The sequence below is a fragment of the Fusarium mangiferae genome, assembly GCF_900044065.1.
Source record: "Fusarium mangiferae strain MRC7560 genome assembly, contig: FMAN_scaffold004, whole genome shotgun sequence".
NCBI classification, from domain to species: domain Eukaryota; kingdom Fungi; phylum Ascomycota; class Sordariomycetes; order Hypocreales; family Nectriaceae; genus Fusarium; species Fusarium mangiferae.
The window spans coordinates 7,704-29,669 of NW_024573924.1; the positions used below are offsets into that span (position 1 = coordinate 7,704).

The 21,966-nt window shown below is 48.3% G+C and overlaps 7 protein-coding genes across 7 annotated transcripts; 2 read left to right on the plus strand and 5 right to left on the minus strand.

The window, feature by feature from the left end:
* Nucleotides 1–410: 410 nt before the first annotated feature.
* Nucleotides 411–1,657, minus strand: FMAN_16076 (uncharacterized protein; the record flags this gene model as incomplete). The annotated part of the gene is made up of 3 exons (XM_041829337.1): nt 411–1,012; nt 1,065–1,575; nt 1,631–1,657. 3 exons carry the CDS (start codon nt 1,655–1,657, stop codon nt 411–413), a joined length of 1,140 nt encoding a protein of 379 aa, XP_041680110.1.
* A 336-nt stretch (nt 1,658–1,993) lies between these two features.
* Nucleotides 1,994–6,539, minus strand: FMAN_16077 (putative RPO31-DNA-directed RNA polymerase III, 160 KD subunit; the record flags this gene model as incomplete). The annotated part of the gene is made up of 4 exons (XM_041829338.1): nt 1,994–5,992; nt 6,050–6,199; nt 6,259–6,370; nt 6,448–6,539. 4 exons carry the CDS (start codon nt 6,537–6,539, stop codon nt 1,994–1,996), a joined length of 4,353 nt encoding a protein of 1,450 aa, XP_041680111.1.
* Nucleotides 6,540–7,341: 802 nt separating this feature from the next.
* Nucleotides 7,342–10,782, minus strand: FMAN_16078 (uncharacterized protein; the record flags this gene model as incomplete). Its single annotated transcript, XM_041829339.1, has 8 exons — nt 7,342–7,495; nt 7,556–8,347; nt 8,398–8,806; nt 8,869–9,101; nt 9,159–9,897; nt 9,949–9,982; nt 10,038–10,117; nt 10,167–10,782. The coding sequence occupies 8 exons, from the start codon at nt 10,780–10,782 to the stop codon at nt 7,342–7,344; spliced, it is 3,057 nt and encodes a 1,018-aa protein (XP_041680112.1).
* A 1,011-nt stretch (nt 10,783–11,793) lies between these two features.
* Nucleotides 11,794–12,653, minus strand: FMAN_16079 (uncharacterized protein; the record flags this gene model as incomplete). The annotated part of the gene is made up of 2 exons (XM_041829340.1): nt 11,794–12,427; nt 12,502–12,653. The coding sequence occupies 2 exons, from the start codon at nt 12,651–12,653 to the stop codon at nt 11,794–11,796; spliced, it is 786 nt and encodes a 261-aa protein (XP_041680113.1).
* Nucleotides 12,654–13,857: 1,204 nt separating this feature from the next.
* On the plus strand, nt 13,858–16,019 carry FMAN_16080 (putative fimbrin; the record flags this gene model as incomplete). The annotated part of the gene is made up of 5 exons (XM_041829341.1): nt 13,858–13,880; nt 13,936–14,146; nt 14,203–14,897; nt 14,948–15,933; nt 15,988–16,019. The coding sequence occupies 5 exons, from the start codon at nt 13,858–13,860 to the stop codon at nt 16,017–16,019; spliced, it is 1,947 nt and encodes a 648-aa protein (XP_041680114.1).
* Nucleotides 16,020–16,327: 308 nt separating this feature from the next.
* On the minus strand, nt 16,328–18,567 carry FMAN_16081 (uncharacterized protein; the record flags this gene model as incomplete). Its single annotated transcript, XM_041829343.1, has 6 exons — nt 16,328–16,647; nt 16,708–16,804; nt 16,856–16,974; nt 17,029–17,680; nt 17,739–17,860; nt 17,919–18,567. The coding sequence occupies 6 exons, from the start codon at nt 18,565–18,567 to the stop codon at nt 16,328–16,330; spliced, it is 1,959 nt and encodes a 652-aa protein (XP_041680115.1).
* Nucleotides 18,568–20,218: 1,651 nt separating this feature from the next.
* Nucleotides 20,219–21,415, plus strand: FMAN_16082 (uncharacterized protein; the record flags this gene model as incomplete). Its single annotated transcript, XM_041829344.1, has 6 exons — nt 20,219–20,301; nt 20,705–20,761; nt 20,815–20,914; nt 20,966–21,183; nt 21,235–21,314; nt 21,366–21,415. The coding sequence occupies 6 exons, from the start codon at nt 20,219–20,221 to the stop codon at nt 21,413–21,415; spliced, it is 588 nt and encodes a 195-aa protein (XP_041680116.1).
* Between the last annotated feature and the right edge of the window lie 551 nt (nt 21,416–21,966).

The following is a 21,966-nucleotide window of genomic DNA, read 5'->3' on the forward strand; positions in this document are numbered from 1 at the left end:
TTTTAATTAAATTAAATAGCCTTCCTTACTGCCTTTATAGGCTTAAATATATATAAAAAGTAGCTTTTTAATATAGCTAAAAGGGTTATTATAGTAAAGAGGGTGCTACTTTTAATATAAAGTATATCTATAAATAGAATTTTAAGATAAAAATAAAGTAATAGCAGGGTTCTAAAACTAAAGGTTTTATTAAAGTTAGAATTAAAGGAATTAAGTTAACTTTTATATAAATTAGTTAATAAAAGCTAAATTAACCTAAAGTTAATAATAACTAGATTTATTAATTAATTATATATACTAAAGTATATAATTAATTAACCTTATATCTAAGAGTAAATAAAGTAATATTAGTAAAAAAGCAGTAGTTTAAACTGGGGTAATAATAAATATAACTAAAAAATTATATAGTATTATTTACTTTTAAAAAAGCTAGTTATTTTTTTAAATTCTTTTTTTTTACCTTTTTCCTTACTCTGCCTTTTATTTTTTAAAGCATTAATACTATCTCTATATTGGCGCTTTATATTACCCTCTAGAGCATTATAGGGGTCAAGACTCTCTTCAGCCTTGCGCTTCATCGCTGTCGGTTGCTTAGCACCAAGTCCTGCATCTTTTTGAACAGTCCCACTGGGCCTCTTATCTTCTTTGAAGGCCTGAGCTCCTTCATGCATCGATGGCTGCAATGACTTCTGATTTTCTGGGTGGTTATTATTGAAGAAGTTCATTATATTGGACTTGTTCGCCTTGCTGTCTAGTGGGACGATAAAGGTGGGTGAGTTGTTGCCGACTTTACCGACATCTTGAGAAACTCGATAAACATCCAGATCTCCTTCGAACGGCTTCAGAAGTCCTTGCAGCTCATTGGACCACTGTTTTCGCGATAGGTCAAGCCATGTCGCAATACTCGATGAAGTAGGATCAAAGATCACAGGCATACGATCGTGAAGAAACTTGAGTTTTGAGTTGGTGCTTGTGGTGATGATTGTGTATGAGTATAATGTTTCTCCCGTCCCTGTCGGATGTCAGCCTTGCTTTAGTGATACCTCGCAAGCTCTCTTCATTACCTTCAAACTGTACACGGTCCCAGAGGCTGGCAAAGCACATCAAATGTCCGTCCTTTCGCGTCACGTAGTAAGGCAACCTCTCCTTTCCGTTTTTGAGCCACTCATAAAATCCTTGAGCAATCACGATGCATCTTTTGCGAGTCTTCATGCTGGCCCACATTCCCCCAGGTGAGCTGAGGGAGTCATCACGGCAGTTGATGGTCTTTAACATAGACCCATAGTCTGGTTTCCTTCTTGTCCACGAAGGCACAAGACCCCATTTCATTGACTGGAGCTTGTACTTGATATAGTCTTTTGGGTCCTTGGGATCCTGAGTGGCGTCGTTCTGCTTCTCACCTTGTTCATCTTCTCGTGTAGTATTGTGGTCTGATGTGCTGGAGCGGTACACGACACCGTGATATCCTGGGGCAAAGTTATAGCTGCTTCGAGGCGCGCCATCCCCGGTATCCTCTGGTGCTTCATCAATCTCTAGTCCATCTTCCTCGAGCATCTGACGGATTTGGGACGGCCGCTGCAAGTCATGCTTAGCAAACTCACTGCCAATCTACACTTCAATGAATACCCACCAGGGCCAATGCATATCTTCCGCACATGACGTAGGTCTTCCGAGAGTGGTGATGTTGTTTAGATACTCAACCTCTAATGTGGCATTCACGGTGTCATGTCGTAGTGAGATCACGTGTCAAAGTATGACGAAATGACATTTGCCTCAGTCGTCCATGAGACCAGGAGAGATATGTGACCTCAAAAAGGACTAGGGGGGTTTTACCACTGCTTGGCGAATTTTCTTTTATCTCATGAATGAAAGATCATAATATTATAACCTTTCGTCCCCGTGCTAAAATAACAAATTCTTATGGTATCGCTATATCGGCATGCATCTGTCAAGCCACGCATTATAACCCAGTACAGTAGATACAGACTTATTCTCAGACCTTCCGACGAGCCTTGCGCTTAAGCGCCGTCTCCCCTGTCCACGCATCCTCAAACAGCGTCGGTTTCTGCTTGATATCTCCCTCCCTTATACCCAAGCGACGAACAACTTGGAATGCACCAGTGCCGACCGACATTGTTTGTCCCATGATGATACACTCACTGACACCCTCGATTTGATCCGTCTTCATGCCAGCTGCAGCTTCGAAGAGATGATCCGGGGTCTTCTCGAACGAAGCCAACTGTAGAACGCTATCGCGCATTTTGGACAGCCCGAAACGAGTGATGCCGAGAACTTCACCTTTGTAGGTCATAACGTCAGCGAGAAGTTGCATGTGTCGCGGATCGATGCCCATATCCCCCATCACCTCACCAATCTCGTCAGCAATGGTGGTTCTAGCTGCTTCAATACCAAGGACATCCCGACACTCCATGACATTGTTGGTACGGGCTTTTGTGCCAATAACACCCTCTGTTGTCATACATTCCCGGAGACCGTAGCCTTCAACAAGCACAGTATGAGTGCTCTGTTCCGATGTTTGAATGATCGCTCGCGTGGCTTCAGAATAACCTGAGATGGGGACATTGGGAAGTGAGCGGCGCAAGAAGTTGGCCCTCAACAGCATGTCTCCAGTCTCAGCGGTGGCAGCTTTGCTGCGAGCCGTAGTCCTTTTCGTCGCCGGATCGGTCACGTCCCGTACTCGAACAATAATACGCTCTCCATCGATTGATAGATCATCTCTTTGCACCTTGAGTTTGCGCTGCTTGCAAATAGCCTCAGCAATATCGTAAGGGCCAATGCCAAGGTGCATATCTGATAGAGCGGCGGAGTCAATCTGTAGAACAACGTTGCCTTCTGTCGTGCGCCATTCATCTTCAACGAACCGCAAAACATCCGAGATATATGTTTTCTCAATTCGCCCCTTCACAACCCGAGCTGCCTCGATTTGCTCGTTGTTCTCGAGAGGGCATGTGATGACAGGTGTGCTAATGGCCTTTGACGCGTTGATGATTTCCTTGATTCGGGGAACACCTTGCGTGATACTCATACCTGCGACACCAGCAAAGTGGAATGTTTTGAGTGTCATTTGGGTGCCTGGTTCACCAATTGAATGAGCCCCGACAGCTCCGACAGCGTGTCCGGGTTCAACATGCGCCTTCTTGTACTTCTCCAGGCACATCTTGATGAAGAGCCGAAGAGTTGACAGTGTCACCTTGGCAGTTCGGTCCGCGTGATCTTGAGCAGTCGACCTTACCATGGCACCATCTTTGAATCCAGCCAGCTTTCGTACGGTCTCCAGTTTTGACGCCAGCCCTTCCACATGTCGTTCAATCGCTTTGAGGAATCCTCGAGCACCCTCGTGCTCATCGATACCATAATCACTCGTATCTCCATAATCCAAAATCTCATTATGCAGTAACCCGCGCCTGACATACCGCCTTCGTTCAGTTTCCAGCACTCTATTGCAAAAGGATCGAATCTCCTCTGGTGTCATGGAAGTCTCGCTGTTATCCACTGTCAAACTCTCGGCATGGGTCCATGTCCGTTGGAAATGAACTGGCTCTGCCGAGCCCTCCATATCCACAGGATCAAGCTTGTCTGCACCAAACTGAAACTGAACAATCCCGCCTCCGGACGTCCGGACAGTATCGTCGTATTGAGTAGACAAATCTTCGAGCGATTTCATTAATCGCCGAGACATATAACCAGTCTCGGCGGTCTTGACAGCCGTATCGACTAAACCCTCACGGCCTGACATGGCGTGGAAGATGAATTCGGTGGGGAACAGGCCAGTGTAGAAACTGTTCTTGACGAACCCTTTCGATGGGGGCTGCCGAGCGTTCTTATGGAAATGTGGAAGCGTCCGATCCTGGAACCCATCCGCAACACGTGAACCACCGATAATCTGCTGCCCAACAAGAGCAACCATCTGCGCCACGTTGATATCTGAGCCCTTTGATCCAGATTTGGCCATGATCAGGGGGGCGTTGTTCCGGCTCAATGTGTCGACACAATAAGAACCTGCCTGCTGTCGAACTTTGCTGAGAATACCGGACATGGAGTTTTCAAGTGTCTGCTCCTGGTTACAGCCAGCAGCTTTCTCAAGCTTTCCTGCCTTGAATGTTTCGATCAGGTCATCACACTGCTTATAGGCAACAGCAACAAGTTTCTCTTTCTCTTTATTTAGTGATTCTGTCGGGAAAACATCTCCCACGCCGATCGAGAATCCTCGGTTTGTGAGTTGCCGCGCACATAGTTTAGCCAGCCTGTTCATGGCAATGACAGCTTCGTCTGGTCCAAAATCACGGAGAATCACATAAAAGATTGAATCTTTTTTTCCAGTTCCGACAGTCGACTTGTCCATGCGACCACACATGACTTCCGAGTTGCGGACAACAAGCCATCCGTCGTTGGGGTCCATATCGGGGCATTGGCCAGGTCGTGCTTTGTAAGCTCTGCATTTTGCGTCAAGATTGACCTTGACAGGCGAGTCCTTGTTGGGTCTCATGAGCATACTGAAGAGTTGTTTGCCCGTCCACAGCGATTGAGGTGCAATAATGGCTGGAGGTGGCATGTCCAGGTGTGTCTTTCCGTCCATCATGTGCATGCAGAGATAGGTAAAGGTCTTGCGGTCAAAAAACCGGTCTTTACTACTGAGCAGGAAAGCTGCTGTGATGAAATCCTGAGTAGCAGCAATGACAGGTTCACCATTCTTTGGTGTGGCTAGATTGTGCTTGATGCCCATCAGATTGATGGCCTCGGCACGAGCCTCCTCCGTCTGTGGCACATGAAGGTTCATTTCATCGCCGTCGAAGTCGGCATTATAAGGTCCACAAACACATTCATTCAACCTGAAGGTTCTCCAGGGGCGAACTTTGGCGAGATGGCTCATGATACTTAGCTTGTGCAGAGAAGGTTGACGATTAAAGAGAACAATGTCGTTATCCTCAAGGTGCCGTTCAACAATGTCACCAAACTTGAGGTCTCGAGCTATGTACTCTTTATTGCCGAATTTGAGAGATTGTAAATAGCCACCTTCATCTGACTTGATGACCCGCTGGGCTCCTGGCCAAATGTCTGGTCCATTTTTGACGCATTGGCGAAGCTTCTCGAGGTTGTGTCGCTGAACCCTTTCTGGGTAGGTCAGGTTCTTCGCAACTAGTTCTGGCACAGCAACTTGGTCAATACCAAGGTTAGGGTCAGGGGAGATGACGGTTCTTCCTGAAAAGTCAACACGCTTTCCGGAAAGGTTGCCACGGAAGCGACCTTGTTTGCCCTTCAGACGCTGGCAGAAACCTCTCGTGGCTTTACCAAACCCGGGTTGTTGAAGGCCAGGAACGTCACTATTGACATACATGGCAATCTGAGTCTGTAGATACTCCCACTGTTCCATGATGGTTTGTACTGGAGAGCCTTTCTGCAGAGCAGACCGAATCATACCGCTAACCCACACGATATCAGCTAGTTTGGTCGTGATGTCGTCCTCATTGCTCGCGTTGTCTTGAGCGACGGATGGTCTGATACAGACAGGGGGAGCGGGCAGGAATTGCCAGATAAACATCTCTGGTCGTCCTTCTGCAGGATCCAGACCTAGAAGCTCGCAGTCGGTAGGACTGATCATTTTGAAGAGATTGAGAACTCTGAGGGGGTTGAGATCTTCCATAGCCTTCCTGAGGTGTTTGTCCAGCTCTGGGTTCTCGCGTTTTGCTTCGTTGAAGGAGTTGTCAAATTTTATCTTGCTCTCTGGCGGGACTTTCTTCACAGCAGTTGATTTATTGTAAGCAACAAACTTGTCGTGAGCAAGCTTGAGAACACCGATCTTTCGAATTTGGCCATTCAGAGAGCCACAGTAAGGGCACGTCTTAATCTTCCGGCACTGCTCATTAATCTTTTTGCATATCTGGGTCCGTCGCAAGTTATCCAAAAACGGTCGTCTCAGTTCCTTGAGAAACTGTTGTCGTTCGGGCTCTTCGAGCAAGACTCGGCCGCAGTCCTAGGAAAACATTAACTCTCTATATAGGAGTCATTCATACAAGAACGGCTAGCTTACCTTGCAAATTTCCTGGAGAATTGACATAATAAAGCGAAGATAGCCCACATGGAAGGCGGGTAAAGGAAGACGGACATGGCCAAAATGCCCATTGCAATCCTTGAGGGATTCTTGACAAGTCGAACATCTTCCTTGTTTACTCGATGTGCCCTAAAATAGAATGAGAATTGAACTATTACTACTGTCAAGTCGTTAACAGCATCACATACCAGTCGAGAGTCTAGAGGGCCGTGGCGATATGGAGCGCGGTTATTCTCAATGTCATAGAGCAAACGGTCGGAAACTTCGAGAACAGCTTGGTTGGCGATATCTTGATTGGATCTAACCAAGGTTGTAAAGTCAGCTTAGGGGTCCATGATCAGAGTCGTGACCATGCCACCACACGAAGTCAAACTCACTGGATACCAAACTTGATGCCCTTGAACCGCTTTGGCAGCTTATCCACAAGCTGCTGCTTGACGGGGCTGTCAACGGATGCAGCGATCGCCATCGTTGATAACAGCAGCGTTTATTCTTGGGTGTCGTGGTGTTGAGGGTTGGGTCGTTGCGAAACGCTGCGAGCTCGGGTGCTGGAAGCGTCGGAAGGTATGAGATGCCGATCGCGGGTCTGAGGATATGCAATACGCAGTGGTCGTGGGTTTGGATCACGACAGGCTTGGGCTAAAAGCTTCCTGAAGTGTTGCGCTTTCGAGTTTGATGTACATGACCAGACAGGTTGGAGGTCGCAGCGCAAAATGCAATGTCCAAGGTCGAGAGGCGTGGATTCCGTCGCAAAATTTCCATCGCCTGCGAAGAGGGTCCCGTTCTTAGTGTCGTACCCCACCATACTGTCGACACGCGGGGTGCCAGCCACCCAAGCATCCAAGGTACCTCAGGTTCGAAGGGCCCCCGCCTGTTGAAGTAAGACGGGAGCATAAAAGCACTACAGTAGGATGAATCATTCGGCGGAGGATACTTGATACGGATACCTTATGTTGGATAACATGAAGAGGCACAAGCATCTATCGCCCAGTCAAAAACTTTACCATCTTTGAGCGAATAGGGTGAGTATCAATAGCTCAGTCTTTTTATAATTTTAGGTTTCCAATTTTTCTACACTTTTGGTGCACGACCCAAGTTAGATTAGGAGCCAAGTTTATTGCATAAATCTACTAATATAAACCTATCAAATCCATCTCGAAAGGTGCTTGAGAAGTTGGCTCTCGAGGTTGACGAGCAACATTCCACATTGTACGACTTTGAGATGTTGTCTGCCAGATCTCCATATTGTATCATCCTTCCCAACTTCTAGTTTACTCGTTCTTCGAGGGAGGCTCGGTCTCATTCCTCTTCACACTCGACCTGTTCGATAGCAGCTGCGAGAGTACGAAATGGTTTACGTCCTCATCAGCCCAGTATGCCATGTGAGATGCAATGGTATTGATGGGATTGAAATCCAGGACGCTCCTGTGTCCAACGTTAACCCTTTTTTGCTTTTCGCATTACTGTGTCTTGCAAAGTACTTACTCTTGAATGCTATAGTCAACTCGGCCGTTACGGTTGAGTGCTCGGACTTTAGCTTCTTCCTTGCGCATCTTACGCGCCTTCTTATCGTCGTCAGCTGTTGCTTTTTCTGTTCCTGTTCCTGTTGTTTCCTGGTCCTTATTTGGCCCTGCACGATTCTTTTGGAAATTGGAATACAAGGTTTCGATTTCTTCGTCGATCAGTGTCGGGTTACGGTCACCGGCTCCGGAGTCGGACACAGACGCAGAGTCCGCAAGCTTCTTCATACGTGCATCCGTGGCTTCCCGTTTCTCTGCAGCATTTGACACGTCTCGGTTTGCTGTCTTAGCTCCTGTCTCTGGGCCTGTGCCTTCGGCGCTGGCGGTAATCCGTGCAACCTCTTCGTTACTCAAGCCAAGTGATCGATTGAGCAGGTTACTGGCGATGCCAGCACTGAGGCTTGACCACAGTCCGCTAACGCTCTGTCCGACTTTTGCTCCGATTCCCGTCAATCCCTGTGGGGCGACATTGCCGAATATTCCTCTTTTCGTGTATGGTAACAGTTGGGGCTTGAGTGTAGACATAGTCGGAGATATCAGCGGCTCGAGGCGGTAACTAATTGGATCAGATGGGTGGAAGATGTTAAAGAGCTGCTGAATCTTTGGTGATGAGACAGACATAGGAAGACCAGTCAAGGGGGATATCTGCTCTACTCCTGAAGAAAGCGGTGCGGTTCGAAAACACTCCCCTTGTGTACTTCCCCCGTGGATATCTTTGATGTCGGATGATGCGTTGCGGTGTCTGGCCGCTATTGTTCTGAAATCGCGTTAGTGTTGGAACGTTTCTCTAGGGATAATGAGACGCACTGTCCCTTGAGCATCTGAAAGAGACCGATTGGAGAACCCAGGCAAAAGAAATCCTCGACTTTGAACTCAAGGTTGAGATCATGGTCCTTGTTGGGTGTTTCTGAAATATTCTGAGCTGGCCATAATCGTAGAACAGACTTCGGCTCAGCGGACTGATCCCGCTTTTGCTGGCAAAGTAAATCAAAGAGAATCGCGGAACCCAGAGAGTGGCCCATCAAGTGAACCTTTCCTCTGAAATCAGGATTTCTTTCTTTGAATAGTTTGAAGATTCTGTTGCATTCATTTAGCACAATCCTCGAGATTTGAGCCCTGTACGAGCTTTGGTATAGCAACACATCTAAGGCAAGGTCCGAGATCAGGGAACGTGCGAATGCCACCCCTTCGATAGTAATGTCGTCCAAGGATGGATCTACAGCATCGGTAAAGTCAGCAACATGGCGGCTAGCAAGGGTATGATGTGTGTATACTAACACTCATCCTCATCATCGTCTACATCTCCCAGGTCACGCTCTCCCTTCTTCTCACGCTTCTTGGGAAAGTCCAGCAGATGTCTCCAGCAAACGGGAAGAACCTGTACCCTGGAGTTACCGGGTCCAGCCCCAAGTTCCGAGTTCAATGCTTTCAGATCTGCTGAGTTGGCATACACTGACTTGATTGTCTTGCGGAGGACATTGACATCGTGAACAAAATTGACACTCTCCATTCTAATAATAATACTAGTCAGTTGAGGATAATCACAAGTCGTTGCATATAGGACGTACCGTAAACTAAGGAGCTGACCTATACCATGTGTGACAAGCACCAGATGCTCGATTTCACGTCCTTGGGTTTCGCCGACCTGTGCATTGTAATCGTCTTGTATCTCCTGCTCTTCACGCCTCCGTATGTCTTCTTCCTTTTCCGCCTTTGTTTTTCCTTCTCCCTCAAGGAGGGAAGAAAGCTGGCGCTGAAGTGTTGCGCGCCGAGGGTCTTGGGTCGGAGTATTGTCGCTGCCATTCTGAGCAAGGTCTTCATGTGAAGCACGGGTGGTGGGCGGAGCTGATCTTCGCTTCAGACTCTTTTGTTGTTTTTCGTCCAGCAGAATACCTGAGTCAGCTGTGTTGGGTTGTTTCTCTTCCCTCTTGCCCTTGTCGGTGTCGATGTCTTTTTCTTTATTCTTGCTAGGTTCTGAATAGCCGCGAACCAGTCTCACTCCGCTCATATAGCTCCCACCAGCGAACCTTTGGTACATAGAAGAAGTCACCCAAGAAAGCATACCATCCGTATTTAAATAGGCAGTGCTTGCATCATGGTATGTGGCCAAACTGTTCATGTATGTTCCAAATAATCGGTATGACTGGGGCTGGGTTTGGCCACGAGACGATGGTTCAGTTGTAGAACCATCAGCAACTGGCGTCTGGCCAGTTTGCTCAGCTCCACCCTTAGCTGTTGCATGTAAGTTCTCTTGCGACGCTTTCGGTGTAAGGTTCCTTCTAGCTCCTGATGGACTGCGGTCTCTTGCTGTACAGTGTTTTAGTCAAAAGTTGCAAATGAAAGTTTAGTTTGCCTTACTGGGATATAGCCATGGCTTCATCTTGAGGTAGCCCTGTATACATAGTTAGATCGAGCACGACAATTGTGGCATTTAATATTGAGTGTACCTCCTCCAGCTGAGCGGCTAGATTCTCTTCGCAAGGGCGCAAGTTAGAGCCTTCTTGGTAAAACCATGTCCCTCTGCGTACTACCATCGATCAGCGAGTATTCAGACTAAGAACTTTACAGCGGCATACCATCATAAACTGGGCCAAGCCAATATACAGGAGCCAATTCCCGGCATTCAATGTCAACGTCGAATAAGAAGTCCTCATTCACGGGAACACGAACTCCAGCTGACTGCGATCCAGACAGCCCGCGCTCCCGGTTTGTAAGTCCGTCTGCGGTGTCATCTGCAACATCAGCTTTGCGCTTTCTCGGGGCCGTCTGCACATCTCCAGGTGCTCGAGTCCGGGCCTCCTCTAGTTCCTCGAGCAGCCTCTGATACTCGGCTTCTAAGGCCTTGGAATCCGAAGAGGAAAACGAGTTGTACTTCTTTGGTTGTGTCGAAGGCTTTTCCGGCTGTGTGGATTTGCTGAGGCGAGGTTTCCGCTTGGGAACATCTACAGCATGGAACCACTGAACTTTTAGAGGAGGGCATCCTGATGGATATGTTCGAAGGCTCTGCCCATAAATGTGGGTTGTGGTGTGATCATCAGGGTTTGCTGAGGTTGCAACCGTTGATGTTTCCTGCTCAGTCTTTGTTTTTTGAGTTGGAGTTGTGCTGCGACTAGCAGCCCAAGGATTAAAAGAATCAACAGCGGAGCTCAGATATGACCTCTCGACCTTTTTCTCGGCCGTTCCTGGTGCCATATTCACACTGAATGGCCGCGAACATACACACCATCCAAATTTCGACGTTGCAAGCCGTTGTGATGTTAAGGCTCTGGGAAGCTTGTGGGTTGTGAGGAGTGATGAAGCCAGTGTGACGAGTGGCTCACCGATATGCGACAGGGCCAGGATATCTCGTAACTAATGTTTTGGCCTTCAGAACGACATGAACTGAAATAAATAATTCCAGATTGTAAAACGCGTAGATATGAATATAATTTCTTGGTGAATTTGACAGGAACTGTCACATTTACCCCCCAAAGACTAGTAGATTGGTAGAAAAGGCAGGTTAGATATTACTAGGTACCCTATGTACGGAGTATGTTCCATGTGAAAGCCAGATGACGTTCCAGCTGCAGACACTACCTTAGTACAGGCTCCTGCGTTGAACTAACTGCTTTTGGTACCTACCTACCTAGGTATATAAGGTACATGCAAAACCCGCCGTCATTCGAAGCGTTTCCAAAGCATTGGATGCTGTTAATATATTACCTGACAACCTTAACTAATACCTAGGTACCTAGGTACCTAGGTAGGTAAACTAACCCAGCTTTAGAATGACCTTAATATCTAAGTCAATACCATCTTCTTTGAAACCTAAAGAAGGTCCTGGGTGACTCAACCCGTGAGAAGTTGAATAAGGTGCCGCATGGTAGGGTTAACAATGTTTACTGACAATTTTACTCAAAGATTCTATGTTCGTGTAAAGATTTTCTTACTTCAAGTCTCCCTTCTCAACCGAATTCTCTAGAACTCGTCGGCAAACGAATACTGAGGTGAGAGGAGCTTCCACAAGCCACTAGGTAAGGTAGGTACTTACTTAGACTCTATAACAGTCCCGGATTTTCATGCCAAAAAAGCATCTTGAAGATGAAGCACGGAATTGGAGATGCGGCCTTATATATTTTTAACCTTCATAAACCATATTGCCTGGTTGCAGCAATGGTCATACAACCCGCTTTTGAACGCCATTAACAAAAGTGCCTGCTGACTCTACAGCGATAATAAACCTGTCTGAAGAATATGCCCCCACTGTCCCTGTCGCTGTTGGGCAAAGTCTGCAGCTGTCCTACCTTGGTTGTCTCGCAACCCACGAATGTCCCTTTCTCTATTCACCGACAGGCGGCCAACACCGGTCGCCTCAGCCACAGAGCGAGCATACTCTGGGAAAAAAGACTCGGGGATCGTGGAACAAAGCCAAAGCAAAAGCCACAGCGATTCCTCCTGTGAGTTTTCGATCGCAAGGTGCAACCCGTTCTTCATGTCTCCCAGAGGGTCCTGGTAGGTTACGAAGGCTGTGAGATCTTCAATACTATCACCAGCGTCTCGGAGAAGTTCAACAATGCCGCCAACATCACCCTCCGCGCACATGACATGGAGCGCGCGAGCTGGGCGCGCCTCGGGGTTACTCTCAAGATATGCTTCTTCGGTGATGGATGGAAGGATATCTAGGTTTTCCTGAATGCCGCCCTCATTCGTATATCTTGTGAATATTGCGGTGCCCGGGGGTGTCGAGAGGAAAGTGTTTGTCACCGAAGGACCCCCTTCGTTGACAGGAAGGTATGCGTCGCAGCTGGGACACTTGAGGGACAGGGCTACATCTGAAGATTGATCAAGCAAGCATTGCCTATCGAAGATTAAGTGAGCTATTATACTCTGGTGAATGGTGCAAAGCAAGCCGGGTTCTCAAGTAAGACCTACCAGTGAAAGTGACAACCACAGGGGAGCTCAAGATCATCGGGCACGGATGAATCTGAAGTGCTGGGGCCTGCTGCGCCGGCCTCGTCATCTACATCCTCCTCAGGATCAAGACGTAGCACCAATGTCTCTTGACAAACTTTGCAGAGAGCCATCTCTGTGCCAGAAGAGAGCGGCTGACTGGCTGGCTGTAAACTGGTAGGGAGAGGCACAGCAAGGTGTGGATGAGGATTTCTATAAGTCCCAAGGCGAAGGCTCTACTGTTTGTACTTTTTTTCAGTTCATCTCCACCGTTTACCATGTCCTCCACTTGTTCGGCCTGACGAAACGAAGTGGAGTTGCTGAGAAGAAAACGCCCCCCTCGGGTCCGGAAAATAATCAGGAATTCTTAGGTGTGCTCGACACCAAAAGTGTCCCGTTTATTTCCCGGGCACCTACTCCGTAGACGCCCAACTTGTGGTTGAAACTGTGGAAGCCTTGACCTGTAACAGTGACAGCTCCCTGACCAAATACTGGTAAGCTCGGGCTGTGGACACATAGGTAGGTTACTGGCTGAACTCGGCAGTCAGGTACTACTAGATGAACCGATCATCCTACAACAAGCATTACCTATCACTATTCGTAGGCTTCATAGCAACTTTTTTCGTCAGGCAGCGAATCCCAGGCAGGCATTTAGCTGCCTTGCATTACTACGGGAGATGTAGCATGGAATACCTAGACTACTAGGCCAGCAGGCAACAACTAGTTCCCCATGCCATGTTGCATGTGTTCTGTGCTTAGGTCTGGTGTCGTAAGTGATTGCGAATACCAACACAATCTGAAGACCTTCAGGTACTAGATACCTCTAAGTGAGGGTGAACTACCTAAGCTGGAATAATAGAAATGGGAGCGCTGCACTGCCATCTTGAATGGCGGACATTACATCACTGCTTAGCCGGCCACTAGGTACTTACCTATGGGAGACTCTTGGCAGGGAAGCTCCCCGCAGTGACGTGGCATAAAAGTACCTTAGTCTATGGCATAAGTACACTTACCGCCGACGCGCCCCCGGTAAGTACATCAAGTGCAGTCAGTCAGTACTTGATCGACATCATCATTTAGGTACCTCCTCTATTTAGACCGGGAACTCCCCCACTCACTTAACCTACGCCGCCTGAAGACCGTCTCTCTCCTTTCAGGCGCCCAATTCTCGCATCATCTTTTTCCTTAACCCATAAGAGAGCCCGCGAATACCTTTCTGCGCTCGAGAACTGCTTTTTCTCTCTGGTGGCTTCGGATTCTTAATAGCATACCACATCCTCGCCTGCTCAGCTGTCCAACTGCATAGGTGTCTCCTAGAGCACCCCGCCCTCCCCCGCCATGAACGTTTTGAAACTTCAGAGGTCGGTCGCACCGGAACTCGCGGGCTTCATCGCGAAGCTGACTATGATTTAATAGGAAGTTTCCTCAATTCCAACAGAACGAAATCTTTAGCTTGTCCGATGCCTTTCAGCGGCTTGATGTTGACGACAGAGGATACCTTGATGAAGCTACCGCTATCAAGGCAACCCAGCAGAGCGAAAATCAGCCCTACGATGTTGTGCGCCAGGCGTTGAAGGAAGTCGAGCTTGACTCTTCGCGACGCGTTGAGCTCGAGGATTATGTTAGCGTACGTTTCGAATGCTCGCATTAGCCCTTCTACACGCACTAACCATACCGCGCCAGCTCGTTGCCAAGCTTCGCGATTCATCGCCTGCTCAGAAGCGCATGTCCACGGGACCAACTCCTCCCTCTGCAGGTGGCGGTGTTGTCGCGCAACGTACTGGAGGCCATGCTTCCAAGGGTAGCGTGAGCGGAAAGATCCAGGTCCAGGGCTCTAATGCCAACATCACTCACACCATTAATGAGGATGAACGCACCGAATTTACCCGTCACATCAATGCCGTGCTGGCTGGCGATGCTGATATTGATAGTCGCCTCCCCTTCCCCACCGATACCTTCGAAATGTTCGACGAGTGCAAGGATGGCTTGGTTCTAGCCAAGCTCATTAACGACAGCGTTCCCGATACAATTGACGAGCGTGTCCTTAATATTCCCGGCAGGAAGATCAAGAACCTCAATGCTTTCCACATGAGTGAGAACAACAACATTGTTATCGAGTCTGCCAAAGGTATCGGCTGTTCTGTTGTTAACATTGGTGCTGGTGATATCATTGAGGTTCGAGAACATCTTATTTTGGGTCTCATCTGGCAAATCATTCGACGAGGATTGCTAGGAAAGATCGATATCAAGCTCCATCCTGAGCTGTATAGACTGCTTGATGAGGACGAGACACTTGAGCAGTTTCTCCGCTTACCCCCCGAGCAAATTCTTCTCCGGTGGTTCAATTACCATCTGAAAGCTGCTAACTGGCCCCGCACGTAAGTTTTGTCTGACATGGTTTGTCTTTTGTGAAACTAACCAGTCTTAGCGTCAAGAACTTCTCCTCTGATGTTAAGGATGGTGAAAATTATTCGGTTCTGCTGGCGCAAATTGGTCCCGAGTATGGCGTTACCCGTGCGCCATTACAAAAGCAGGATCTACACGAGCGAGCTGAGGCAGTTCTACAAGAAGCAGACAAGCTCGGATGCCGCAAGTTCTTGACACCAAAGTCACTCGTCGCTGGTAATCCCAAGCTCAACTTGGCGTTCGTCGCCAATCTATTCAACAACCACCCCGCCCTTGATCCCATCACTGAGGAAGAAAAACTCGAGGTTGAAGATTTCGATGCGGAGGGTGAACGCGAGGCTCGAGTCTTTACACTGTGGCTGAACAGCCTGGACGTCCAACCTGCAGTTGTCTCGTTCTTTGATGACCTTAGGGATGGCAGTATTCTCCTTCAGGCTTACGAGAAGGTCATCCCAGGCTCTGTCAACCCCCGTCACGTCAACAAGAGACCAGCGCATGGAGGTGAGATGTCGAGATTCAAGGCCGTCGAGAACACCAATTACGCGATTGAGCTTGGAAAGCAAAACGGGTTCTCGCTAGTTGGCATCCAAGGCGCTGACATTACTGATGGGCAAAGGACCTTAACTCTGGGTCTTGTGTGGCAACTCATGCGCAAGGACATCACCGTTACTCTATCTTCACTAGCTCAGAAACTGGGCAAGCGAGAAATCACCGACTCTGAGATGGTGCGATGGGCAAATGATATGTCACGAAAGGGCGGCAGGAATTCTTCCATCCGCTCTTTCAAGGATCCTTCAATTGGATCTGGTATCTTCCTTCTGGATGTTCTGAATGGAATGAAGAGCAGCTATGTCGATTACGATCTCGTTACATCTGGACAGACTGACGAGGATGCTTACTTGAACGCCAAGTTGAGTATCAGCATTGCTCGAAAGCTCGGCGCGACCATTTGGCTGGTTCCCGAAGATATCTGCCAAGTCCGCAGCCGCCTAATCACCACCTTCATTGGTAAGTTCTATTGTCAAAAAGCTCCCAGGTACAATATGCTAATGCGACTGCTAGGTTCTCTTATGGCTACCCACGAAAGGATGTAGATCTAGTTTGGGACTTCTTTGGCGATGGCGCGATCGGGGGCGTGGTTATTCGTATGCAAGAATATTCGATATTTTATAAAAGCTCTGGTTCCAAAAACCATCATATTGCCAACACAGTGCCATTCATCATTTCGATAGATGTGATCATCTTCTATCTTATTGCCAATCTAGGTGGCGAGGATTTTATGCGGGAATAGAGATCAATGTGGCATTTCTAATTATCGCCGGCGAAAGTACTCTCTCAGAGGATCAAATACAAGCTACACAACAGACTTGGTCCTGTAAAAATACCCAACCAAAAGATCAAGTTACCTAGTGTCTTGCGCCCACGCAACCACTTGGTGCGGCTGAGCCTTACTAACTGTGAACCAGTAAGTCGTCAATCCAGAGTTCGGGTCACGAAAACTCACTGGTAGTTGGCACATCTGGAGGAACAAGAGATAGCCTCTCAGCTTCTTAAATAGACACCACATGACCAATTCGTGGACGCAGGCCGAAAGAAAGAATGTAATCAGTGTGGCTGTGTGCTTGTTGACCTTCAGAGATGATATAGAGCTATGATAGACGTGGCGGAGAAGAAAGACGTGAACAGGTCGATTCCAGTCCCGGGCGAACTGATCCCAGGAGACTAGTGAGCAGATATCAGTTATATACCTACATTATCGAGAACAAATATCGAATGACTTACCGCTATTCCACCACGCATCATAAAAGTTTCGATCGGCAAAATATGTCAACTCGGCCAGGATATTCAGGATAGTTTCCCATATGAGATACCAGACAAGCTAAGTTGTGTTAGAACCAAGTGCAGATTGCGAGGATTCCTATCTGCTCACCAGATACTCCATCATAAAAGGGAAGATAAGATCGAGAAGGAACCCTGGAAACTCCTCAAATCTCCCAGCCAGTGGTACACCATTCTCCTTCATCTCAATGGTCTTCATGACGACGGGATCTATGAGTTTCTGTTAGCATGACAAATGGCAGTTTCTAGAGGAACGTAACCGACAAATAGAGTGCTGCGAGACCTGAACCATCACAAATAGAACCCCAAACATTGCAGTAAACTTCTCCAATACGTACGACCAGTCGATAGAATCGGATCGTGGGTACTCTATCTCATAAACAAGAGTTGGCAGAGGAATCCATTTGTAGTGATCGATGAAAGACAGGTTGTTGGGGTAAGCTTTGCCTATGGTGGCTGCTGTTCCCTTGAGCTCATCAGTCATTGCATCCACCTCCCACTTCATGATGCGCTCAAAGAGAGCAACTTGCTCGTCGTCCAGGGGCTGATGAGAAGCAATGGCTCTTGAAATCTTGTCTATATCACTTTCTTCCTGGCCGGGTTGCGCAGAGATGGACTTTCGGCGCTCTTCGGCGGAAGGGGTAACACTAAGGTGTTGTGTTGAGATGGCTGATGCTGGGGGTTCAGTCTGCGATGGGGTCATGGCTGGGTCAACTAGGTCAAGTTGCCTAAGCTTCTTCATTATCTTGGCACGCTGTTTATAGACTGTCGATAAGTGGCCGTTATAGAAGGCGTAAGAGTGTTGCTTCATCAGCATGACGATACCATGAAGTACAAAAAACACAGTATGAGTCCATGGCCAGTCACGCCAGAGAGTCAGGCCAACAACGCCAGCCAGAAATGCCGTTTGCCACATCTAGGAACATCATCCATGAGCTTTAGCCCCAGGCTGTTGTATGACAATTGTAACTTACATTCTGTATAACCCATCCAGCACCATCCCAGTTGAGGTAGTTGGCAGATACAAGCCTTTGAATCATCCAAGTCACTGCTGTGAGGGCACACATGATGCCATCCGAGAGAAGAAGGACGACAACTTTGATACAGTCAGTCTCGCGAACCCAGAAAGAGGAAGAGCTAATGTCATGTCATACCATCTCGATGGAACATAGTCTGCACGATCTCGTTCGTCCCCAGAGGGTTTCCGTAGACTTGCCAGTTCTGGACCGAGATCTTGAAGACGAAAAGAGTAACTGCGAGCCAAAATAATGTATAAAACCCATGAAATGGACTGTTCGACGCTGATGGGCTATGACGGTCGAAGGCTGAGAATTGGCTTGTGAAGACAAGATCGGCAAACTTTCGCTGTCTCTGCTTTGGACCGATCGATTCTTGTGACCACTCTGAGCTAGTTTTAAGCAGCCGTTGCAGGCTATTGTCCTCATCTAGAACAAGATGGATACCTGAGTCACGGCGCTTGAAGCTCAATCCAGGCTCTTGTTGCAGTTTTTCAAAATCAGTACCAGACAGGGATATGGTTTGTGGTCGAGGATGGACACGATGGGCATAACGATGCCGGACACCTGATGGCTCTGTCAGGGTCGGTCGAACATTCTCATCGTAATCCTCTTCACTCGGTGTTTCAGAGCCAAGTCCTGGGCTGGGCCCGTCAATTGTCATACCAGCGGCTCGTAAAGCTTCCCCGAGTGATCTCGGTGCTGGTCGTTGGAGTTCCGGGGCCGGCTGCCCAGTACTCCGGCCGCCGGAAAGCGGGGACCTTCCCGGTGCAGTTGAGGATACCATTGGGGTTGATGATGATAAGTAAGGCAGGCTGAGGATAATTTAGATAGATGACTCGAGTTCTTGTCGAAATAGATAGGCTGCTCAAGTAATTGCAGACCTGATGATGCCCTCCTATGCCGGTCTGGGGAAGTTTGTAAAAACTCTAATAAATCAATTAAATATTCATTCAATGTTCTCAGAGAGACAAATCAATACGTGGAATTATGGGAGAGCTATCAAAGAGAAGTAACTGCGGCCTTTTTAAGATAACTGTCAAATGAGCTTGTGCATGAATATGATCGGATGCCACGGGCTGAAGATCAAAAGACGCAGCCGGCATTTGATAATGCGCGCGGATGCCGGCCTTTCACTATTTTCTGATGAGTCCGAGGTTGCCGTTGATGGGGAAAGCTGGAAAACAACCATGCTCATTATCTTGCTTTGTTGGATAATGAGGCTTGTGAGACTGACTGATGGCGTAAAGTATTAGGAAAACGTCATTTCGCAAAGCGCTTCGGCCAATGGGCCCTCCACTACCTACCTACTTTTCCACAGCATTGGCCAGCAGACGTGGATGAGGCTTACACACACTGTCGGGACGCTCAGTAACAAAGAGACTAGGTACGACTACCAAGTACCTCGTGGATAGATAACACAACAGGCTTCTCTAGTATGGTTTCTGAGTAACATGTGCCTTAATACCCCTGGATGATCAGTCAAGTCACGAAGTCGTACTTTGATCTTGTTCCTCCTCCTGCATATAAGGCATGTAGTGAATCAAGCTAGGTTAGTACCTTAGTAGTTAGGTACAGCCAGCAATGTGTCATCCACCTTAGTATATCATCGACATATTCAAATCATCGTCGCATGATTCAAGATATCATGGCAAGGATTGACTCTAATGAGGCTTAGCCATCAATTGCATATGCCCGTCTCTATTTCACAATCATCTTGACCTCAAGATCCAGGGTGGCATGTGACTTGACTTGACGATAAAAGGGCTACATATCATAGTAATTGGTAGCTCAGCAAATCTAAGGTCTTACTGAAAGACGTGACATCATGGCCTGTGATTACGGATAGGTAGGCGCTCACAAAACACCGACAGGCAGTCGGTATGAATGTGAATTGCCTCCACAAATTTATACGAGCCATCCATCCATGTGTCGGATTCCGGGCTTGTATAGAGCGCGCGTTCCTATTGAGCTCCGTGTGCCGATCTAAATACCGACCACGAATAGAGCTTCTGGTTAACTACCGGAGGAGACAATGACATACATAGGCAGATCAGATCCCTCGGCATCACTCACGGAAATCATGTAGGGCCCGAATTCTCTACATCACTCACGGTTCATGATGCTTCCAAGCAAGGCTGAAAGCGGGTCCTGCGGCTCCTGCCCATTTCGCTGAACGTCTTCCAAGTTGGCTAGACTTGTTTCATTGGCTGCAGAGTACCTACCTGGCAGGGTAGCTGCATTATGTCAGCTTTCCGCCGCTAAATTTTCCGTACCAACACTCGTGACCGCATCGTGCAACTTCAACGCTGTTTAAGGTTACACTATCATCGACACGTTTCCATCAATATTCTCCTTCCCCCAGCACTTTTCGGGACTGCTGCATCAGTTTCATATTCGTTCTTATCACCCAGCATCTCTAGTTTGACTAGACAACAATGTCTCGTGGCGGCACCACTCTCTACGTGACCGGCTTTAGCCACGGCACCCGCGCTCGCGACCTCGCCTACGAGTTCGAACGGTATGTCAACCTCGTCCACGCCCACGCCCACGCCCTCGCCCACGTCCGCGTCCTATCGTTCTCGCGCGCGCCTTCGTCCATGTCTATGCCATGAGCTGGAGGCTTTTTCTTTTTATGGTCTTCAGCCTGGCCCTGACGCCTCGCCGTCTATCGTCGTCCTCGCGCCATCGTCCTCTCGTTCCGTCCGCGCCCACGTCCCCAGCACTCTCTCCTTCCCTGTCTTTTCACATTAGTCGATGGGACTGCTTGTCCATTGTGCAGTCACATCTCGATTAAGTTGGCGCGGAGTCTTTCGAGATCCGACGTGCGAATGCGCATAGCGTTCATTTCAAAAAGGGGGCATCTGCCGGCGTTCAGCTGCGTTACAATGTGTTCTGTAGTATACTGACCTTGAATCTGATAGCTACGGCCGACTGGTTCGCTGCGATATTCCCGCACCCCGGTCTACGTCTTCCCGGCTGTAAGTATGCTCTACTCTCAATTTGGCGTGCAATCGAGCTGACATGGCAGTAGCTTCGCTTTCGTTGAGTACGAGGACCGTCGTGATGCCGATGATGCCTACCATGAGATGCACAACAAGCGCATCGGTCGCGATGACATTTTGAAGATTGAGGTATGCAGCCCAAGCAAGACATTCGAAGCGCAATTACTAATTTAGCATCAGTGGGCTCGTACTCCTCCCTCTGCTTCATGGCGCTTCGAATCTGGACGCGACCGTGACCGACGTGGTGGCGCTCGCTCCCCTCGGCGTGGACGCTCTCCTTCTCCTCGCCGCAGCACTCGCGATTATTCTCCTCGCAAGGACGACCGTAGGGACCGTGACCGAGACTATGATCGCGAGAGCCGACGTGACAGGGATCGGTCTCGCAGCCCTGACCATCGGTATATTTTCAATTTGGCGCTCCAATGATGCACATGCTAATCAGACGGCAGGGACCGTGAGCGTGACTCCAAAGATGACCGTGATGATCGTGACCGACGGGAGAACGGTACGAATGGTGACGAGCGCAAGGGTATGTCTTCCAACTCTTGAACCACTTGACTTTGGCTCACTCTGGGTACAGCTCTCGATAGTCCTCCTCCTGCTCACGACGATCTTGATGTTGCCGAGTAGACGTCTCTCTGACAACAAGAGACTCCTTGTCATTTCTGACCAGGCTACTCAAGTAAAAGTTTCTGCGATCTGCTTAGGGCCGACATTGCTCCCTATATTTGACAGGTCCACTGTGTAATATTGTTTGAAAGGCCCAGCCAATACGGCATGGAACGTATAAGATTCTGCGGATGCCATGTTGGGTCGGATATGGGTGCATTGTTTTTTTTCCAAGACTGAAGGCATTTGCCACGGCGCGTTTCCTTTGGAAGTTATCATTTCGTAGGTAGTTTATCTGTAGACTGTTTTGTAACACGATTCGGCGCAACGGGTCAACGATCTGTCTGTATCGCACAATTCTCGAGCCTCCTTTGCACTGACACTTTTAAACATACACCAGATGACGATGACGTTGTGCATTTCAGGGCTGTGACTGGTTCCGTTCATGCGGTCGCGCTACAGAGCATAGGGATTTATGGTGGCCAGTCACCATGAAACTTGTGTCTTCCCCAGCCCCTTGCCCCTGTGCCTAGCTGAAAGGAGTCTGATCAATGGCCGACTTTAGTGACTAG